The 18,062-nt window shown below is 40.6% G+C and overlaps 2 protein-coding genes across 4 annotated transcripts in view; one reads left to right on the forward strand and one right to left on the reverse strand.

Moving 5' to 3' along the window:
- Positions 1-13,002, forward strand: part of LOC108758765 (uncharacterized) — a 181,162-nt gene extending 168,160 nt beyond the window's left edge. For all 3 annotated transcript variants that reach the window (XM_018503855.1, XM_018503857.1, XM_018503856.1), the window contains 8 exons: positions 5,809-5,953; positions 7,119-7,335; positions 7,775-7,873; positions 8,074-8,232; positions 8,317-8,455; positions 8,547-8,862; positions 8,985-9,114; positions 9,626-13,002. In XM_018503855.1, coding sequence (XP_018359357.1) covers positions 5,809-5,953; positions 7,119-7,335; positions 7,775-7,873; positions 8,074-8,232; positions 8,317-8,455; positions 8,547-8,862; positions 8,985-9,114; positions 9,626-10,109 — 1,689 coding nt within the window. In that variant the 3' untranslated portion in view covers positions 10,110-13,002. The remainder of the gene's footprint in view (positions 1-5,808; positions 5,954-7,118; positions 7,336-7,774; positions 7,874-8,073; positions 8,233-8,316; positions 8,456-8,546; positions 8,863-8,984; positions 9,115-9,625) is intronic.
- Positions 13,003-14,419: 1,417 nt separating this feature from the next.
- On the reverse strand, positions 14,420-17,740 carry LOC108758769 (coiled-coil domain-containing protein 43). The gene is made up of 3 exons (XM_018503863.1): positions 17,174-17,740; positions 16,305-16,693; positions 14,420-15,266 (listed from the first exon to the last, which is right to left on the reverse strand). Exons 1-3 carry the CDS (start codon positions 17,336-17,338, stop codon positions 15,194-15,196), a joined length of 627 nt encoding a protein of 208 aa, XP_018359365.1. The 5' UTR covers positions 17,339-17,740; the 3' UTR covers positions 14,420-15,193.
- Positions 17,741-18,062: the final 322 nt, after the last annotated feature.

Consider the following 18,062-nt stretch of genomic DNA (forward strand, 5'->3'; position numbering starts at 1 on the left):
GTATAATCGGAATTAATTGACAATTTGCCGCTCGAGGGACTACGAATAGCCGGATTGTCGACCGGGAATTTTGTTTCGCACGTGGCCTCCCGAAATGGTCTTCGCCCGGAAGTTTTAATGAGTCGCATTCACGACAATCGCGAGTGTGCAGTTTGGTTAACGGCACGCGTGTGCCCCTTTATGATAATAGAACGAAAGAGTCACTCGTGTTCTTCGAGCCATTTGCCGATAAACGGCAAATATCGTGCATACATTAATTCGCACTCGTGCCATTATCCTCTCGTATTGCAAGTGATTTTCAAGTGCAACGCTACCGCGTGAGTATTTGCCTGCGTATTTGCTGAATTTAAACAAGGCACATAGTTGATGCTTTCAAGTTTCACGCGCGATTCGTGGGTGGATGAGATATGTTGATACACGTATCTAGTGGCTTCCGTGCGAGATATTCCTGTTTACCCAATCTGCTACTGTGTACATACGCAAGATGGATGTATCGTGCATGTAGATCTTGTTGGATTTTGTCTGGCATTAATCGAAAAAGGAGAGCTTATTACTTGTATTTCTCAGGTTCTCTCTAAAAATATTGCTGTGAATTTAACACCATGGGTTTGGATATAAATCAGCGGTTTTAAATCTACACCAGTTGATTTAAAATTAATATCAACGTGGTGCACTCGGAGAAAAAAGTCGTATCGGTAACTATAAATTTGTAATGAAATAGCGCCTTAACTATATTCATATTAATAAATTCTAATAAAAATATTAGATTAAGCGAACTAAGAAAATATAGTAACATTAATCATATAATAAATTACAAATAGTTAATATTACTATATTTTCTTTAGTTCACTTAATTTACTTATTGTTCTTATTAAAAAGCTTTGTAATGCATAGTTACAAATTTCTGTATGTATTTCTTATTTATTTTTGTCTTCCAAATTCGAAACCTGCATCTTTTGTAAGCTGAGTGGTTTTCTTTTTGGAAGAAACTGAATTCCGTTACGTCCCTCTGGTGACAATGCCATGCACTGCTCGTGCTGAGCAACTTTAGAGAATAGGTTTTTAATGTATTCCTTAAAGTTAGCTCAACAATGATTAATTTGTTACATGATATAGTATTTTATTAAAAACAAAAGTTTTTATCTAAACTAGAAACATGTAATTGTTATATCCATTTGCATAAAGTCCAAGTCACTATTTCACTACCAATTAATAGTATGCATAAAATTTGTTACCGTGACTACATTTTTATAACATTCAGTATTACTTCAGTTTCTATTACTTTGTAAAACTAGTTACAGGTGCTTCAATTGCAAAAGTTGCCAAATTTATAGTTGCCAGAACTATTTCGTTTTCTCTCAGTGTGAAAATTATGTAGATCCCGCATGGTGTTAAATCCACATCGATATTTTTCAAAGGGTTCGATCTATCCTCTCCTAAATAACTCGTTCGCGCGAAACGGTTATCAGAGAAAAAAAAAAGCTGAAAAATCCATGAGACTCGGGGAAAGTGCAGCGCAAACATATACGATACGTCGCAATTAGCGTGGAACATGCGGTGAAAATGCAGCGCTGTTTGTATCCGCGTCCATTTAAGTCGCTCTCAAGGCGTTCTTACGTCGTAACGGAACACCGATCACTCCGCTCCGCTCCAGGGATCAGCTCGCTCGCGCGGGTTAATGAGCTCCTCTCTGTGCGTACAGCATGGTCGAGTGACGTTTCCACTCGGCTTCGTGCTTCCGAGATACCGATACGCCCACGTGCCAACATCAAGTCCCACGTATCCAAAGTACGTGCGTAGGTACTCCAGTCGCGGCTGCTACGGGTAACGTAATCACGAGGCAGCGGTGAACAGCTGCAGCATCGCGTTGGCGCACGCGGCATTAGAAAGGCGGCCGCGACTGGGAGATGTCACAAGGTAAACCGCATAACATAACTGGGATACACAGGGAGTTATTGTGCATGTCTACTATCTGCGCGATTGGTGGGCAAAATACGGTTTACTGGCCGGCGGCTGAAACCGAGCGTGCTCTCGAGCGTCCTTGAGAACATTTCTCCCCCGTTGTTGTTCGTCACTTTCATACCGTACTCTTTTAAAAACCGCAAAGCTTTTCGCCACGATTTATTTTCAACCGCGAGACTACGTCTCGTACGAGATTGTCCCTGTCTGGGATTTTCGAATTTCGAGAGTCAAAACGAATTTGGCCGACGTGGTGAATTCATTACGTGAGTCTTGGCGATTCGGGCATGTTATTTATGCGTGCGTTAAGCGTGCCTCGACCCGCCGCGTCGAGGCTCAGCGGCGAACAGCCTCCGTTGGTCGATAAAGAGAGGAGGGACGAAAGAGTGCGAGAGACTGCGATCGATCAGATACATCGAGAGAAAAAGAGAGGAAGGGAGAGAGAGAGGATGAGAGTGAGAGACTGGTATAAGCGGGGCGAGGTAAACATAAGATTACAATTTATATGAGCGGCCTCCGGACCGCATGGTTATTCACTCGCGACTTTTTATTTATGCCGCTGTCCTCCCATCTCCTCTCACCCCGCGTGAAACGCATCCGCGTATCGCCGATCCGAGCCGTGCAACGGGCGATAATAATTTTTCATTACACCAGGTCAGACGAGAGAGCCGCGGTCGCCGATCAATTCTCGGAGATTCGTATTTTAATTGGAATCTGGGGGATTTCACCGCGCACAAAATTAATGAAGCAGAAATCACGTCTGTACTATGACGATGCTATGTCGGACGATGTGAAAATCGTCCGATTAATCCGCGTTACAGTTACAGAAAGAACTATTTTGCTGGATACAAATTTGAAAATAATTTTGCTGGATCGTAGAAACGAAGGACGAACAGTATGCTGCAAAGTTTATATTTTAGCAACTACACTATTAAATTCATAATTTTAAACTGTATCCAATTTGAGTTCTTTTCAATCTAGATCGCCATTGTGCTTATATGATGTTAATTTAACTAAAACAATGAAGATAAGGTCGGTCGTTCTATCTTCAGATAAACTATGTGGTAATTTACCTATTAGATAAACAAAAGATTGAATGCATCTCTTATGCTTTTACTCTTTTGTTTATCTAATAGGTAAATTACCATACATAAACAAGAGAGCATAGATAAACAAAAGAATAAGAGCGTAAGAGAGTAAGGGGATGAGACAGTAAGCTGAAGTTTATCGAAAAATGGGACAATCCCTTCTTAAACAATTTACCTCTAGAAAATATATAAAAGACTCAAATTTAGTTTATTATTTATTAAATGCATACGTTAATATGAACGTTGTTTATTTTGAAACTAACCACAGAAATGTATTGACATTCACATTTTGACACAACATGTAAAAGTTAAAAATAACAAAATGTTATTTAACTCGAGGGGTTGGAGTTACTATTGTTATATTATCCTTTGATATCTAATAGTGCAGTTTAAATTTTCAACAAAATATTATTTTGATGGTCTAACAAAATCATTTTCAAATGTATATTCAGCAAGATTCTAGAATCGTTTCGGTCGATGAGATTCTATCGCAAACGGTCGATTGCGTAGACGTAAAGCGATGTAGAACTGGAAGGCAACAAGGACGAGTGAGAGCATTTGTGGATCGTCTGGCGACCCTTTAATAGGAATTTATGCCAACATTCTCCTGACCTTAATTGCCGCCAGCCTGATCAATTGGCGCCAAATCGTTCTTTGTTATAACTTCGTAGGACATAGATCAAACGCTAGCGCGAAGAGATCTCTGTTTAGAATAATCGACATTAATTAAGATACAGCGATCGTTACGTCAAATGCGCCGAAGAGAACTCTTGGTATTCCAATACGAATATTTTACATATGGAAAATTATACGTTCGCGATGCTGTACGTCGAAGGTAAACGTCAGTAATACGCGAAGCGATATGCGAAGCCATTGAATATTCATATGAAGTGCATTCGCCACTTCGATACTTTCTCATAACGTCACGCATAAATACTGTTAACAGTGCTACATCTGGAGCGAGGTGAGCGTGGATATCCACCTCGGCAAGGTGTCTGTTTCCAAGATACTCGAATCGAAGATTGAAAATAAACGCGTATATATATCCTCTCGCATAATTTCATTGGAATAAATAAACTTGTTACTTTTCTTGATATTATGTTTGTGCGAAGTTAATGAGAATACAGGAAAGCGTTTTATCTCGAATGAAATGTTTATACGATTCTCATAGAATACAGTAAATTCGAAAGGTGTTTGACCTACGCCAAGAAGACGCCAAGAAGACGCTACAAGTTGTCGCGATAATTTATCATTTCGCCATTAAACACATTTCGCTGACTCTTACGTCGGGATATTTTCTCCATAAATATATATTATACTTCGCGGTGCTGGACACTAAAAGTTGGCAACGACACCCGAAATCGATTACCGGCGTTCAGCTATAAATATTTAACATCGGCGGAAAGACGCGCGAGGAAATCTAATGAAAGGCTGGAAACTCCGACGCGAACTGGGAACAACAGTAGGCCTTATTGTCATTCGAAGTGCATTCACGACCGGTGATTGCCCTTGGCTGTTGGTACGGAAAGACGTCGCGCTCCGTCGACGAAACGTTTTAATGGCTCTCTCGGCAGTGAAGAAATAATTGTCCGGGTCACTTCTCGGTGTCGTTAAACTTGTTAAATCAGGGGTCAGTACATTGCACAGTCACACGCATACGTACACGTGGACACGCCGATGCGCATTCATCGTGTGCGTGCCACTTTCTTTAAGAGATCATACCGCGCCACTTTCACGATGCAAAAAAAGCTTCGATCGCCACGGAAGCGATTCGGGCAATTTTAACGCGAAAATTGAGCCTGGGGTAATTGCGGTGTTATTTCCTCACGTCGATAAAATTGTGGCAGAGAAGGTACGTTTCTTCGAGAAGGATGCGGTCGATGTTATACATTGATATACAATATATGGGGGATCTCTGAAAAGGTTTGCGTAAAAAGCTAAACTTTCTTTTGAGTTCGGAGATGTGCCTCTTAAAAATTAATTGAATATGCTCTCTCCGCATTCTTCTGAAAATTTCAACATTTACTCTCGATACGCATCGTTTGGTCAGTTTCATTTTTTTGTTGAAGTTTTATGCTGAAATTATGGCGAATATCCTTCTTCTTGAGAAACCGAATGTTATGTACCTCAGGGTTTGTAAACTCCATTCATTAAACGTATACCAGCGTTAGTAGCGCCATCTATTATAGATCGAGGGACCGCAGAATGGAACTTTGTAGCCAAAAAGTCAATACGGCGTCTTACGTGGCGTAAACCAGTGTAAACAGCCGTGTTGAGCCCGTTGAGTTGCATTGAACCGTGTTGAGCTTGGTTAAACCAACAAATTCGTGGCCTCACATAGAATAATATGGATGCAATCGGGCATAATAACGAATTTGATTAGACGCACGTAGTGATGAATATAGAAACGGATTAAACCTACTTACGCTCTTACACGGTTTAACCAGACTCAACACGACTCAACGCAGCTCAACGGGCTCAACACGACTGTTTACACTGGTTTACGCCACGTAAGACGCCATATTGACTTTTTGTACTACGAAGTTCCATTCTGCGGTCCTTCTACAGTAGATGGCGCTACTAACGCTGGTATACGTTTTATGAATGGAGTTTACAGATCCTGAGGTACTTTAAAAAATCGAGTCACTGCAACGTGGGCAGATAAATTCGGGAGTTCGAGTTTAAATGTCGGCGTTATTAAATTTTTATAACGCGTTTCGACAAACTCGTATGTAAAGAAAAATCCTTTCGTCTGTTTCAGAAACTGCCGTCTTTTTTCAACAGCAAGCCGACGCGAGTGGACAAGACGGATAACAATAATGCGAACAATTCTAACAGCACGAGCAACAACATCCACAATATGCCGCTGCATGAACCCATCAGCGCAACTTCCCCCGAAGTATACGGTACGTGAGAACTCTATGATTACGTGAAAATCGCGATACCATGTACGGCGCAAGTGTGGGGAAACGTGCTGGTCGTGCCGAGCTATCATTTAATACACCGTCGAATTGCGTATTTAAGACGCCGCGGATACGCATTTGAGCATACGGAACGCGCTGTTACGTTGACGTGAATTGCAGGCAATATAGGATTACGGCATATATGAGAGATGTTATTCATACTTCTGGGAAAAGCGGTTCTCGGTTTACTTGGCGAACAAATAAGTACAGCTTTATACGGTTTAATAGAAATTGAGCATATTATTTAACAAAAAAACGAACGAGGAGCAATGCAAGATACAGCGTCGCAAAAATGCAGAATTACCTTTATTACTAACTCAAAAGAATGCGTTTCGAAAGTATATTCCATACTTTGTCTTCATCAGTTATTATATTTATATTACAGCTTTTTAGTTTATAATTTAAAGTAACTGATGAGAAAACTAAGTATGGGTCGAAACGTATTGTTTTGATTTAATAGTATTAAAAGTAATTATACATTTTTATGATATTACATCTTGTATTGCTCCTTTTCAAATCATTCTTTTTAAACTTTGCTTTGCAAATTAGGAGGCTGTAAATATTACTTATCCGAAATTGAGCGTTTTCTGTAGCCGAAATTAATCAGAAAGTCTGTTTTCTGTGGCTGAACCAGTGTACACTTTTGGAACTTAAAGTGAAATAGGTATATATTTGATATTTGTCGAAAGCGAGAAAGAGACTTCTAGTGCAGTCCAGTGCAGGAATAGAAAACAGACCAAAGGATAGCTCTATACCAGGCCTGTCCAATTTGAGCTCCGGAGCCAAAACGCAAAGCCATCGACGCAAAAAAAAATCAATGTAAGATTTTAGAAACTATAAAGTATTGATAAGCGCCACTCAGATGCGTATATCAACACTTTACAGTCCTCGAAATCTTATCCACATTGAATTTTTTGCGTCGATGGCTTTGCGTTTTGGCTCCAGAGCTCAAATTGGACAAGCCTACTCTATACGATATACCGTTGGCAAAGACGTTCCGCTGGTAGCGAAAAAAGAATTTATGAATCGTCGGAGACTTACGTAACTCTCGCGGACTCCCTGAAGTACGCAGCCGGCCTCATGTGTTTTTTCTTCGTGGAAAAAATAGCTGGGAGACTACCCATGACGCCCCAGGAGGCGGTGAAATATTACGGCTCCAGACTGACGGAATTCGAGCGTGCCGAGATCGAGAAGTACTCGGAGATTTGGTACCTGGGTCTGTCGGCCCACAAAATCCACGGCGAGGAGGTCTCCTCCCAGAACGGCGGTTACGACGATGAAAACGGCAGTTACAACAAAGTCCTGCACGATCATATCTCTTATAGGTGAGCACCCGTTTGTCCTCTTTTGTCAAACCTCAACGCACAACTTTCCCTCTTCTATCCTAATTGTTATCGCCGCTCGCACTCGATGTTTATTTCGCCGAGTATACTGGCTAGACCGCATTGCTAGCAATGGAATCTCGCAATTGCGCGCACTTGCATTCTATAATGTGTCGCGTTACTCTCGAGAGGAGAAATTGCGGTTGATAGCCGTGCGTATAGTTGTATATATCTAAACATGCACAAATTGTAATAAATCGCAAAAATATAAGTAAAAATACTCGTCGACGAATTTTCTCCTCGCGTGAACGATCTACACTTACACGATTAAACGGGATCAGCAATCATACAAAGCGCGCTCTTCTCGCCTTTTTTACATCCTCGCTTGTCCACGTTGTTTACTCGTACGTGTGTAAAGTATTGAAAACTTGTGTGCACTCAGATATGAGATCCTGGAGGTGATCGGCAAGGGAAGTTTCGGTCAGGTGATCCGAGCGCTGGATCACAAAACGGGACAGCATATCGCCATCAAGATTATCAGGTACGTGGAAACGGTACACTCATCTCGCGCGATGACTCAGATCGTGAGCTACGATCTGGAAAAAAAAAAAATTACACGGCCGCGTCCGCAATGAATAATGTCCGATATATCTGGCATTTTTTCCGAACGTGTCCGCTTTCCGAGCGCATCGCGTCATTTTTTTGTATTTAAACAGCGCGGCTTTCACTTGTTCTTTGCAGAAACAAGAAGAGATTCCATCACCAGGCTCTCATCGAAGTGAGAATCTTGGAACATCTCAGAAAGAAGGATTTAGAGATGAACTCGCAGCACAATGTGATACACATGCTAGAATATTTTTACTTCAGGAATCATCTGTGCATCAGTTTCGAATTAATGAGGTGAGCAATCAAGTGAGATAAAAACAGAGCCGGAGTCCCACCTACGAGAATTTATTAAACGAACAAATCAAATTTACATTACAGCTTGAACTTGTACGAGCTAATAAAAAAGAATAATTATCAAGGATTCAGCCTGAGCCTGATCCGTCGTTTCGCCAACTCTCTAATTAGTTGCCTGAGACTGCTCTACCGAGAGAACATCATTCACTGCGACTTGAAACCGGTGGGTAACATCAAAAAGAGCTCGCACAGTCATCTTTTATTCTCGTTAATTCAGAGTGCCGTATCTCATATACATTGTCTCATTGTTACAGGAAAATGTGCTGTTGAAACAACGGGGGAGCAGCTCGATTAAAGTCATCGATTTTGGCTCGTCGTGTTATAGCCACCAACGCGTTTACACGTACATACAGTCGAGGTTCTACAGGAGTCCGGAAGTGATTCTCGGTCTTACCTACGGTCCACCGATCGATATGTGGAGTCTGGGCTGTATCTTAGCCGAGCTGTACACAGGGTATCCGCTGTTTCCGGGCGAGGATGAGATAGAGCAACTTGCCTGTATAATGGAGGTCCTCGGTCTGCCACCGGAGCACATTATCAATCATGCCTCTCGTCGCAGACTCTTCTTCGGTAAGTTATTAATATCCGCGAGTACTGGAAACTCTGGGAGTACCGCAAAAGAGTCCCTACTAAAGATAGAAGAGGGCGTGCCGCGCATAATACTCAAAGAACCGGGTTTAAAATAATTGCAGATCAGAAGGGAAGTCCGCGATGCGTGACAAACAGCAAGGGCAAGAAGAGATGGGCAGGTAGCAAGAACCTCTCAATGGCGCTTCGGTGCTCCGACATGCTCTTCGTAAACTTCGTTAGCAGATGCCTCGAGTAAGTTCCTTACAATATGCTGTATTATATTTTGGCGTGGATTTATTATTCGAAAATTCTATTATGCGTCGATGAAATCGATTTATGTCTTTGAAAATTCAAAGTTTTTACTTGATGAATAATTTTATGGAAACCCAGGAGGTGGAAGGATTTTCATAATATTTAACCTTTCGTTGCAATGTGAAATTTTTACCCTTTGTTCGTAATTTGGATTTTCGAATTTTAATATAGATTTTTGCATTGCTCCGGACTGTATAAGAATCTGAAAAATTCTTAAATACTTGTGAAAGCTTTAACAATAAATGTTTACTATCAGAAGGATTGTATTTTATTTATTTTTTCTAAATTTAAATTTATCTATCAGAATTCATAATAAAAAAATCTATGTCTTTAAAGTCCAAAATTGCTGACGGAGGGTTACTAATAGAGAGGGCTGCTCCACAAAGCAGTTTTTTATCTTGAATCTTATTCCCTATTTGTGAATTTCATATTAAATAATTGATACTATCAGGTGGGATCCAAAGAAGCGTATGACCCCCGACGAGGCGATGCGTCACGAGTGGTTGACTTCGTCATCGTCTTCGCACATGAGCTCCTCTTCATCGGCGATAACTTCATCGACAGTGAACGCGAGCGCGAATACGACGACAACGAGCGTCGAGACGCCGCGGGAATCCGCACACGCTCCACAGACAGTGAGCGTGACTGTGAGCGCACCGCGACAACGGGCAACGACGATGGAGGACCCACCGTACACGATGTACCGATTATATAAAGGTCGCAAGTATGTGCAGAAGGTCTCTACAGGTACCGACAGCACCGACAATGGTGGTGGCTTGATGGTGAAGAGCAAGCTGAACGGCAGTGCGAGCAGTCACGCCCTGGCGAGCAGCACGCAGACAGCGACGTCGAGGCACGCATCAACCGGCGACATCGTTGCGAGTCTAGATCCGAATCTCGACGACTCAGGCACGTTCCTGCCGCCGATATTGTGAAGTCGGGTTTGTGCCAGCCATTTCTAAACGGGCTATTCGCGTATCGACGCGATCTGCAGACTCGCTCTTTGCACTTTGATGCGTAGATGTGTATCACTCGACATACGTCAAGAGCGAGTAACAATTAATAAAAGGCACGTATAGAACTGGCTGGCCGGTCCGACATTACCGTTTCTCGATGCCAAACGGCTAATTAATTAAACGCAGAGTCGCTAGTCTCGGCATGTATCGAGCTATGAGGCCAAAATGACGATCTGACGGGAGAAGAGCGCGTAGGCATGACGAGCAATATAGCAATCGCGTGATCGATTCGCACTCCCGGGGACTCTGGCGATCTAATATCACTCAGGTAATCGTAAACGAATTCGCGCGCGCGCGCATTATCGTAGTTATTCGCGGAAAATATAGACCTGTTGCCTACGATGAGAATATTAGCAATCGTTAGTGTATACCAATCACATTTCGACATGGACCATCGTACCTATTTGGTTCGAATGTTATTTATCTCACGCCTATATGAAGTTCACGATTAACAGATGACGACATCTCGGCCGTAGGTATAAAAAAAAATTACAATTGAAAGTTCGAATAGAATGCGTAGTTTGCCTTGCTGTCGATAAACTGTGAGACAGGCGATTCATCGTCGACGTTGCATTTTCGACAGTAAAAAAAAGCTCGCACATGTGAATGCAATCGGAAAATATGACGTACAGAGTAGCATCATATTTTAGATAACTACGCGAGTGCAAGCGGCGCGATATCCGTATCGTGGCAACGACGTACGATAGAGAAGCGAGGAGCTTAAGCGAAGCACATCATGATCAAACAACGATTCGTCCGACATTAGTATAACGTCGGAGATTACCATCGAATTACGGTCGCGCCGAGAAGACCTGAGTCGTTTGAGACCTGTGTCGCTAACACAGGGTTGCGCGATTAATAACGAAGCATCAAGGCGAAGAGTAACATTAATACATGAAGCGTGCCCCAATTTAACGAGGCCTGAGTAGTCTTATTGTGATATTAAACTACCACTGTCTTACTTAGATCTCTCTGATATTAAGAAGTAACGATCGCTAATATAATAATTTCAATTTACTATTAATCATTATTTTCTTATTATCTGTAATAATCGCTATATCGCTACTATTACCGCAAAGATATAGCGGCATATAAGTAACGAGGATTATCATCGATATAATGACAGAGTTAACACTACTTATATACGTAGGATGTACAGATTTTAATTACGCGTTTTTGAAGTCCCGGAACAGCAGCAACATGCTGGTCCGCTTACTATGGATACGTAAAAAAAAAAAGAAACAATCCGATAATTTTCGGTCATTTTCAATGAATTTTTAGTGATTCCTTATTACACCGCTCTTCTGTTATCATTAATTGTCTGCGCGACGTAACGCATGTTTTATTACGTCGAAATTGATTAATTTTGATTAACGCCCCGTGAGATTCCTCTCCGCCTTCACAGTACTATCTATTTACACATTGTTCATAATTTCCTGGCATTAATTAGTAATTTATTTAATTTTGACACGCCCTTTCGGAACCATCACGAGCATTTCGCGATATGCAGAGGATTTGACAAAAAACAAACCTATTGTATAGTATTATAATGTTAGGCTACACTTTTAGACTTGGTAATTGTTCGATGTGCCCGTACCCATTCTAAAGTTTCGCAAGACACGAGCTCGTAATAATTACATCATTATGACGTTAGAAACGTGAGACGCGTCACGCTCCACCGTTTACTGCTTTCGAGCTTCCACCACGGAACATTATATCTTCCGTTTTTGCATGCTTCTCTAATTCTTAAAGGTCCTATTATATATGTACGAAACCATCGGAGGCCCTACTAAAACTGTAATCTGTGTTTCATTGTCACGGCCGAAAATTGGAGCAGATATGTGAGAATACTCGCAAATTATGAATCGCGTCACAAGAGACTGAAATGAATCATTATTTTATATTGCTAACGGAAACATGGCGAAATTGTTCCTAATGTTCGTTCTGCAAATCGATATGTCGCCTTACTTTTATTACACTTTTAGTAAACTTGTCGAGTTCTTTTGTGAAGCATACACTGTTTGATTTTCGCGGAAAATTATCAAACGTCTCACGATAATCGAAACGAATAATAAACTTGCCGTCACACAAACGGTCTCACTTTAACCCAAGAATTTTTAGGACAATTAATATCGTACCAATCGTAGTAGTATCGCGCGACATAATCGGTGAATGGCCAATAAACGCGAGCGGATGTATATTATAATATTAAGAATTACATATATAAATATATTATTCGTATGCGGCGAATCTGCCCGAACGAACGACTGACGAAGTAGCGCATATTATATGATATATGATACATGATTCTTACAACTTGTGGCGGGTTTGTAGCAGTCACTCTCGAGTAATCAACGTCAACGTAGTAATGACGATTATCACGAAGTCTCGGGTAAGCATTTCGTTCGATTACTTCAAACGAAAAAAAAAAAGAAGAGAAAAAGAAAATTTGACGAAGATAATGTCTATGAGGCGACGATTTCTAAGGAACGAGAGATATATCAAATTCTGTATAAAATAAAAACGTGATTGTGTATGTACGTGTATGTGCGTGTATGCGGGCGTGCTTGTGAGAAAGATTTATCTCTCGGAGAGAACAAAAAAATGAGAAAGAGAAAATGTGGCGTATGGTTATGTGCACACATATATCTATTGCATAAATATATAATACCATTATACACATGAGATGCGGTAATGCGCAAGGGCAAAACGAGTTAAGTCTAGGATACGATAGAGGACAATTAGAAGAAGTGCGTTCACAAAGAACACGCGCGACTACGGAATCCCTGCCCCGCCACCTCTAAAAAAAAAAAGAAAATACAAAACACCGTTCAATTGTACAGTCTTAAGTTTTTAGTTGTGTTCACTATTGTATACAGCGGGATCAAATTATATTATCTGTATAAACGGGACGGTTGTATAATCTATGTGACGTGCATCATCACTTATACAGACCAACATATGCACACTCGAAACGCGTGTGACGCGCGTACATCTAAAGAAACATACGAGAAGCATGTTCGTACTGCGAAAAATAAACGCTAGTGATCGGTTTAGTTGGCGTCGGTTACCTCGACTTAAACCGGGTCCTTGTCTTCTGGAAAGGACAGAGGGATCACTTACGAATTAAAAACCCGATATCGTCAAAGCTGGGACTAAAAAAAAAGAGGCAGGGCATGTATTGTTTCAACACCATCCGGGAAACAGCGAAAATCCGCGAAAATCCGCGAAAATCCATGTCCTTCGGCTGAAAACTATTCTACTTCGCACCTGGTCAATTCATCGTACGCCGCGATTTCTCCATACGGCGCGTACGGAAAAGGGAGACAGTCGCTTTTTCTAGTCCAGGATGTAACGAACGTGCTCCGAACACGTACACACACATCTCACTTGAACGCGATGGAGAGAAAAAAAAAAAGAGAGAAAGAAAGAGAAGAGTTCCCTCTGGCTTCAACGAAGGAATGCTCCGCGCGGCGTATATCCGTTAAGTCAGTGTGCAACTAATTAACGAATTTTAACGACGCGATTAGACATTATCGAATTAAATTAAGTATAATGCGTGTGCGTGTGTGACCCTTCTCGCCTTCCCGCAAATGGATAAACGCGTTCGATGAAGAGGCCCCTGCGAGGTGTTTATTGCGAAGAATCATCGTTGCGATGGCCGAGCCTCATAGATCATCCTTGTAGGACAATCATAGAGTTACGCGTTTGTATTATTACGCGCTAGTAAGTTTTCATTAGATGATAGAGACGCGAGTGACGAGGGATTATCTCTCGTTTGAGAAGCTCGCTAATGCATAAAATGATCCCGTGGGCGTGACGGAGGATCGTTTAGATTATTAAACGATGGCCACGCACGCGCTTCGCTCTTCTAAGCCCTAAGAGGAGCTCTCGGTACGCGAATCCGCACGGAAGAGAGAATATTTCGCAAACACGGAGAAAAGTGCAGGAAGAAACGATTCTGATAAACATGTGGGAGCGAGGGTTTATAGAATGATTTGTAATCTGGTCGATCTGGCGTTCAATTGCGGATGCTTGTTATAAACGTGTAAGTGCGAGTTCGTCAATTTCTGCCCAGACTTAACTATAGCAAACGAGAGAATTGCTAATAAATGATTATTATAACGACAGTACATATATATATATACTATATATATAGATATATATATAATATATATATATATATTATATATACTGATACGATACTGAAGCATCATCATCTTTTGTATCATTTGTTCGTTTGTTTTTATCTTACTGCGTTTGTCTTTCATTAATAATGCAATACCAAGATCACTCGGTCTCGACTCGGTATCTTGTGTGTAAATATATAACTAATAAAAAAATATGTATACAAATGCAACGAGAAAGTACGTATTCTTGACGCGCGCGCGCGCGTATCCTCCTTACATGAATTCCTTTTCTCCTCCATATTCGATGGTATTAAATACCAAATGTCTGCGATTTAAATAGTTTATTTTTAACATACTCGTATTAAATACACCATATGTATAAGATAAAACGCAATATGAGAGCATATCGATGAGTAAAAGATGTGTCGATATTCAGAACCATTATTTATTGATAAACGACGAATATTTCGCTGCTAATTTTAATTAGTGAGAGAATGATGAGAGTTCTGAATACAACACAGACTACAAAGTTAAAACGCTAAACGTGAGTAAAGAACAAAAAAGATTGAATAAGTAACGAACCTTTTTTTTTTTAAAGAAAAAAAAGGATAATGTTTTAGACAGACAGAAGGCACAGGATGATTTAACATTACATGTACTGCTTTTTGATATATGCATTCGTACTGAATCTGAATTCGTCTTCTAACGACAGATGGATGCTACACACATATTCTTCTAATGAAAATATAAGATGACACTGGTTTAAATAACTGTCGGAGATCGTTGCATGCACGACAATATAGATAGACATACATGAATACCACAGCATATATGTAATCTCAAAGTAAGTCTCCCAACGCTTTTGTTTTGATGCTACCTTCGCCTTTCTCCTTTTTGAGTTTTTCTCTTCTCCTTTTTCTCTTCTTTTAATTGCTTTTGCTTCTCTCTAAAATATAAAATTATTTTAAGTTTCGTATATTTATCACATATTCAATGCTTTTAAATTCATATCAGACTGCAAATGGAAGATTGAGGATCGCAAATCAAAGATTAGAATTTAACTAAATAATTTTAATTTAATCTATTTTTAAATAAATTGTAATAACAAGGCTGAGGAGCCAAGCCAATTGTTAATGCTTACATGTGTATTTACAAAAGTAAAAAAAAATAATAAAGTTGACGTTTATTAATATTAAAAATTAAACATACGTTTCAACCTTTTTACATCAGGTCATCTTCAGTATTACAAAATAAAGAATACATTGCGTTTGACAAAAAAATTGATGTACTATTGATAGGGTGGATATTAGAACGCATTTTCCGTTAAACGATTGCGTATGTAATTTTAATTTATTTTGTAACACTGAAGATGACCTGATGTAAAAAGGTCGAAACGTATGTTTAATTTTTAATATTAATAAATGTCAACTTTATCATTCTTATTTTTACTTTTGTAAATACACGTGTAAGCATTAACAACTGGCTTAGCCCTTAGCCTTGTTATTACAATTTATTTGAATTTATTCGTTGGAGCGTATATCGAAATTCAAGTTTGAAATTTAATTTATTTGTTCTAATCTAATCTAATTTGGTCGAATTTAGAAACCCTGTAACAAAGTCGGGTCACAAATGATTTTGTCAGTACCCTATGAGAGAAAAAGATATATATATATCCCGTTTCTCTGTCAATATAGATGAACCTGAATCTTAGTTTAATTTACTTTTTATCTTTCTAATGTTCGTTTCTATCAGTGTAGTTTAATTTTAATCTTGATTCAACAAACTACATCTTTTTCTAGTTTTAAGAATCAAATATATGAAGAGTAAGTTGAACGGAGATTAAAGTTTCTACATTGGTAGAAATGGGTATAATTCTGAGAATTAGAAAAGGATAAAGAGTAAATTAAGTTTAATCTACATAGAAATAGATATTATCTAGTTGAATTCTGATATCCAATTCACAATATAGTTCGAGAGCTTCTACCTGTCTTCTTTGTCCTTTTCCTTCTTCTTCTGACTCTCCAGCTTGGCTTTTTCTCTTTTTTCTCTTTCCTGCTGTATGATGGTAGCTGCATTCAAATTCTTTTCAATTCCACAGTCCCCACCACTTGCTCCATCCTCTTCTCCATCTCCTTCGCTATTGTCTTCATCAGACATTTGACTGTATTGTGCTAGTATAGCCTCCCGTATTCGTCTCTCTTCCTCTGTATAGCTCCTCTGGGTCGTTGTGGGTAGACTCTGCGACTCCAGCATTTTTGCCAGTCTGACATCAACGTCTTCCGTCGGTGCAAGTGCTGTGGCAACTTCCTCAGTTGGCAACCACTCTGCCCACGCGCTTAAGATTTCTGCTACATGTTTGCTGATATTATCCTCCTGCAAAGGAAGAATCAAAACTCTATATCGCACTCTCTAAACTTTTTAAAATAAAATCTTACTTTAACAGTAAAAAGTTCATTCTTAAAAGTTCCAAAGCATAAGAAGCATCATGTAATTTCGCGCAAGGATAAAAATGTATGTTCCTGGCGCGTTGAAGCGAATTAAAAACTGCGAGAATTTAAAAAATTCATAAAAAAAATCGATATATGGAGTCAACGTCAGCTTCAGTAACTCTTATCTTTGATCCCTGATGGGTCTATCTGTGCTCTCCCGGTGAACGAAAACGACAGACAGTTACACCGCGGAATGAATCGAGCGGGATTCGCGCGCGCGCAGGCAAGACTTGCTGGAGGAGAGCGTACGGGAGACGAAGACACGTACTTTCGGAGCACGAGTGACGAGCTTGCGGCTATTTCCGACCGGCTGACGACCGCGGCGTGTTCTAACCTCAACGTGAGCAGCTTATCACCCACTCACCGTTATGCCCGCGAGTATGCTCTCGAGCGCCTCGGTCTTCTCGTCCTCGGTTTCATCACCTTCGAGGATGCCTTTGATGTACGTGCCAAAGACACCCTCGTCCGTGTTGAGCGCCTGCAGCTTCTTGCTGAGCCAGGCGTCGAAGGAGCTCGCCGTGACCGCCATCGTCGCTCGTGGCTCGCGCCAGCTCCGGCGCTCACGCGCTTTTAATTTCACCGGTCGCCTCTTCGCGCGCTCCGAGTTCCGACTAGCTCCGACTGTCGTAGGAAGAAAGGAAGGAAGGATGCCAGCGTCGCCTCGATGACGCCTGATCGTCCGAGCAGTCACATCTTTCGACACTGGACGCGACAAGCCGGTGAACGGGCCCGGTCATCTCCACGAAGGCGTGGACATCGTCGCATCGGAGCTCAGACTTTATCCGTTTCTATGGCACTGTCTCGCCGTGCGTAAATTAAACGTATATATCACGCGTGCTGTTACACACGACGTCGTGAATGCCGCACCGTTTCTGGAGCACATTTCCGGAGTGTGCGCACCTCGACGCTAAACGCATCGCAACTGCGCGCGCCTTCGTTGTGCCATAGGTCGGCGTCGTAGATTTTTTTCGTGTCAGAACGTGAAAGAGAATTTACAGTAGTTAAAGGCTTTAGAATTATAATTCGTATGTGATGTAGAATAGAAAAGAAAGACTGTATCAGCGACTTTTACCTAATTTTGATTAGCTTGAATATTATAATTTGTCGAATATAATATTTGTTATATCTCATCAATTTAGAATTAATTATTTTCTGTCGTTTGGCAGAAAACTTGGATTAAAATTGACTGCATTCAACAGAAAACATAGCTTTGCAACTGTTGTAAAATTCTTTGATTTATATATCTAGATTCA

The sequence above is a fragment of the Trachymyrmex cornetzi genome, unplaced genomic scaffold (genome assembly GCF_001594075.2).
Source record: "Trachymyrmex cornetzi isolate Tcor2-1 unplaced genomic scaffold, Tcor1.1 scaffold16, whole genome shotgun sequence".
Taxonomy (NCBI): domain Eukaryota; kingdom Metazoa; phylum Arthropoda; class Insecta; order Hymenoptera; family Formicidae; genus Trachymyrmex; species Trachymyrmex cornetzi.

What these genes read in the sequence shown, in the direction of transcription:
- LOC108758769 (XM_018503863.1), bottom strand. Translation starts at nt 17,338, where the DNA reads ATGGCGGTCACGGCGAGCTCCTTCGACGCCTGGCTCAGCAAGAAGCTG. An exon ending in GCATACTCGCGGGCATAACG is followed by an intron (nt 16,694 to 17,173) that starts GTGAGTGGGTGA and finishes CTTCCTTTGCAG; the next exon opens with GAGGATAATATCAGCAAACA. An exon ending in GAAAAGGACAAAGAAGACAG is followed by an intron (nt 15,267 to 16,304) that starts GTAGAAGCTCTC and finishes TTTATATTTTAG; the next exon opens with AGAGAAGCAAAAGCAATTAA.